Source organism: Oryctolagus cuniculus, chromosome 13 (genome assembly GCF_964237555.1).
Source record: "Oryctolagus cuniculus chromosome 13, mOryCun1.1, whole genome shotgun sequence".
In the NCBI taxonomy this organism is placed as follows: Eukaryota; Metazoa; Chordata; class Mammalia; order Lagomorpha; family Leporidae; genus Oryctolagus; species Oryctolagus cuniculus.
Genome location: NC_091444.1, coordinates 9,537,819 through 9,541,643, shown reverse-complemented (window position 1 = coordinate 9,541,643; position 3,825 = coordinate 9,537,819). Strand labels below are relative to the sequence as shown.

Genomic DNA, 3,825 nt, shown 5'->3' with positions numbered 1-3,825 from the left:
CCCTTGTACCATCAGTGCTTGTCCCCATCACATCCTACTCCTGGTTCCTAATCCTCATGAAGGGCTTTAGGTCATCGTCCCTTTGTTCTCAAAACACGACCTTGACCTTTCAAAGATTCTGTTAGGAAACTGAACCCCAGGTGGTTCCAAGGATGTGCTGACTTGGGTTTAGAAGAGAGTGCTCGCCCTGCTGCCCTCACCCCGGGGGCTGTCAGTTCTCAGGGGACCGGCACAGTAGCAGACACTTCTGCTTTACCACAGAGAGGTTTCCCTTATGTTTGCCAGATTTCCAGTTAGCCAAAATCAAACCGACTCAGGACTCCAAGTATTCCATGACATTATTTATCAAAATAAATTTATTAAAATATTCAAAGACCACTTCAGAGTTTAGCTGCCTTCCAGACAGTTTTTTGGCACTCATAACAGACACTGTGGTTTTTTTCTACACACGAGCACACACTCTATTTCACACACCACTTAACAACTCAAACAGACCATTTCAGGGTCAGCGATACACGAGAATAGTACGGATGACCGAGTCATGAGAACTTCAAGACCCTTGCACATACACAGTAAACATGTTCATGTTAGGACTCAAAACTTAAAACTAACTCCTCTAGGTGGTACCAGGGACTGATTCGGGGAAAGATGTACAGCCAGCTAGCTAAGGCCACATGATCCCAGACCTATTGATTTTACGTGTTTGGATCAACAGTATCACATCGGTCTCTTTCGTCTCACACTCCTGCTCTTCCGGTGAGACGCGCCACATCCAGACGGCGCATTCCCTCCCTGTGTCTGCACAGTGGCGGAAGCTGTTCTGGTACAGGCTTCTCCTGCACAGTCGGCGGCTTCCTGACTCACTACTCAACTTGGAATCAATAGTTCTGAGGGGTGTTTCCTGAACACCCGGGCCGAGTTCAAGGTCCGTCTCTTTGGAAGGTCACAGCCTTCCCCCTAAGGAAACACAAAGAAATGTCCTCCGCTCTGGGGTTCCCTTTTTCAACTCAGGTAGCACGGGGTTCCGTGGTGATTTCTGGTTTTTTACACAAGTCCTGGTAGAATTCTGACTCCAAGAAACGGGGATAAGAGTTATTCTCCATCAAGCTGTACACCCTTCTCTGGGCAGTTGTAAAGCAGCCTGTCGTAGCTTCTTGTATATTCTGGGCTATAAGCGTTTTGGTCTGAAAGTCTATGTTTATCTGAAATAAAGCAAAAACAGAACCAGATCAGTCAGTATTCACTGTTAGAGAATGGAGCGCTACTATTTGAGAATGAACACCTTGTCACGACTCCCCAGCCTCCCCAGCCCCTGACGTCTTTAATTCCTTTGCTCCCTTTTGACGCCAAGGATGTCCACACTGTGCTGAAAGGAGCAATCTCGTCTCACCTCTTTGGGCGCTTCCTTTTCTATGAAGTCTGTGTATATCTTCCTTGCTTTTGAGGACAGCTTCTGGGGGGATTTGGTTTTTTTGAAGTCTTCACAAGCCAGCCAGAATTCTATATTTTCTTCACAGAATTCAGATTTTAAAAAAGCCCTGAATGCAGCCAGACCATCTGTAGGGAGGGACGAGAAGAAAAAAAAAAAAAGCATTCAGAATGTGAAGAACTGCATGACCAAAATAATCCCTGATGCTTTCCTAGTACTGCAATTTAGCTATTTCCCAGATTTTATTCAGATCTGTAACCCTCAGAATTCAGCTCCTGGAAGACCAAGATGCTAGTAGGCAAAATGCTTAAGTGAGTTGGTGCCCTGCTGCAAAACCAATGTCCCCTTTGCTGTTGATGCAAAGATGCATATGCATAAGCTGCAAATCCTCCGGGAGCTAAGCCTCTTGCAAACACGCATGCAATGGAAAAGCTGACTCAACCTCAACCCAGGGCACCGCCACTGCGCTGTTTCAGGCCAACCCGTCTTCCCCACCCGGAGCGAATATTCTGAGAAGCAAGGCTGGAGTGAACAGGCCATCTGGGCTGTGCGACTGTGACGTCTAAGTCTTCTCGGGCGAGCTGCTCATTGCTGGTGGGGACCCTTGCCACCCGACGGAACCAACGCGAGGCTAACTCACATTTGCTGGCCAGCAGCTCGTCGAAGGCTTCGGACCACAGCAGCGCCTCCTCCGGGGAAGGCCTGCAAGAGAAGTCCTGCAGTGAGTCGCGCACAGAGCCAGTGCCCCTTTCCTAGCCCCGCAGAGCGGCTGGCATCTGCAAGCCCCGGGATGCTCCACTAACCTGATGAAAGCTTGCTGTTTGCTTTTCTTGCCAGTTTTGGGCTTCCCAGGAGTGGAAGAATTTTGCAAGAAATAGCTCAATCGTGTTTTCCAATCCTTTAACCTTAAAGAAAAAAAAAAAGACATTCATTAAGTGGCCATGCTTTATTAACGCTACTGCAGCGGAAAGCGTTGTTTTTTTTTTTTTGTTTTTTTTTTTTTTTTTTAAGCAAATTAAGTCGCCCAAATGAGACAAAGCAAAACCCCAAGCGGCCGTCTCCCCCATCCTAACTAACATTTAAACCCAGCACCGGCTGCACCCGAGGCTCCGCCGTGGCCGCCGGGGTCGGGACTAAAGGTGGGGCCGCCTGCACTCATCAGCGTGTGTTAACGCGTTTAGCAGCCCGCGTCCCAGAGCAGGGGGCCATTTCTGGCGCCCCGCGGGGACACCGTGCCCTGGCCGCAGACCGCAGCGAACCGGTGCGGGCCGGCGCTGCGGCTTCCCTCGCCATCTCCGTCCCCGCACGCGCCGGGGGCCGCGCCGCAGCGCGGGGGTGCCCCCGCCTGGAGCGGGCTCCCCCGCCGCGACTGCGGGCGGCCGCCGCGCCCCGGGGTCCCCGTGGGCCTCCCGCCTCCGCCCCGCTCCCCTCCCACGCTTGCCCCGCAGTCGGCTCCCTGAGCTCGGGTCTCACTCACAGGGTGCGCTTCATCTTCTCCCGCTTCTCCTCGCTCTTCGGGCCGCTGCCAGCGCTCTTGTCCATAGCTCCGCAGTCGTGCTGCACCGCCAAGAACATGGCACTTTGCATTCTCGTCTCCCACGCGCCCACCGAAACTGCTGGCGGCCGGCCGCGCGGAGCCACCTTTATAGGCGGGCCCGGCCTAGGGGCGGGACCTCGCGGCGCCTGCCCCGCCCCCTGACAGCGACGATTGGCCGGCGGCCCCCGGCAGGGGCGGGGCTTGAGGCGGCCCGCGGCAGTCACGGCGGCCGACTGCGGATCTGGAAGCCGGGGCGCTGCTGACGTCTGCGGCCCCGGCTTCGTGCGCACTCCGCGTGCTGGGGAGCTGGGGGCGGCGGTGTTTCCCTTGCGGCCGTCCCGCAATCGGGGCTGGCCCTGGGCCCCCGTTCCCGCAGCCGGCCAGCGGAGCGGGATTCCAGGCGGGGGCGGGCGCCGCAGTCTTCGGGGAGGCGGCGGGACGAAGTGGCTTTGTCCGAAGGGCCTGCGTTTTGCCTGCTGCGGGGCTGCTCACGGCCTCTCGGCGGGCGGCGCGGCGACCTGGGTGACCTTGGAGGCGAGGGGGGGGGAGCGAGGCGCAGGGCCGGTCGCTCAGATGCACCTGGGTCTTGGGGTCCAGCAGTGCAAGCGTCAGGCTCCCCCCCCCACCCCCCCCCCCGGCAGTCGCCTTAAAATCCACCAGAACCGTTAATTAGGAAAAAATAAAGAAATGGGAGTACGCCCGTGGGAGCTAGAGTTTGCCTGAATTGTTCAAAGCCACCCCTGTCTACCCCTGCAGGCTTGGTAAGCACAGAGGCCCTGGGCTGCATGTTGGATGCCATGTCCAGAACGCCACACCCTATCCGAGTGGTCTCCCTCAGGCCCCTAAGTGGACACTGAGA

At 55.7% G+C, this 3,825-nt stretch overlaps 1 protein-coding gene across 1 annotated transcript; it reads right to left on the bottom strand.

The window, feature by feature from the left end:
* Positions 1-328: 328 nt before the first annotated feature.
* Positions 329-3,081, bottom strand: RGS2 (regulator of G protein signaling 2). The gene is made up of 5 exons (XM_002717692.5): positions 2,907-3,081; positions 2,233-2,334; positions 2,070-2,131; positions 1,391-1,557; positions 329-1,202 (listed from the first exon to the last, which is right to left on the bottom strand). Exons 1-5 carry the CDS (start codon positions 3,014-3,016, stop codon positions 1,008-1,010), a joined length of 636 nt encoding a protein of 211 aa, XP_002717738.2. The 5' UTR covers positions 3,017-3,081; the 3' UTR covers positions 329-1,007.
* Between the last annotated feature and the right edge of the window lie 744 nt (positions 3,082-3,825).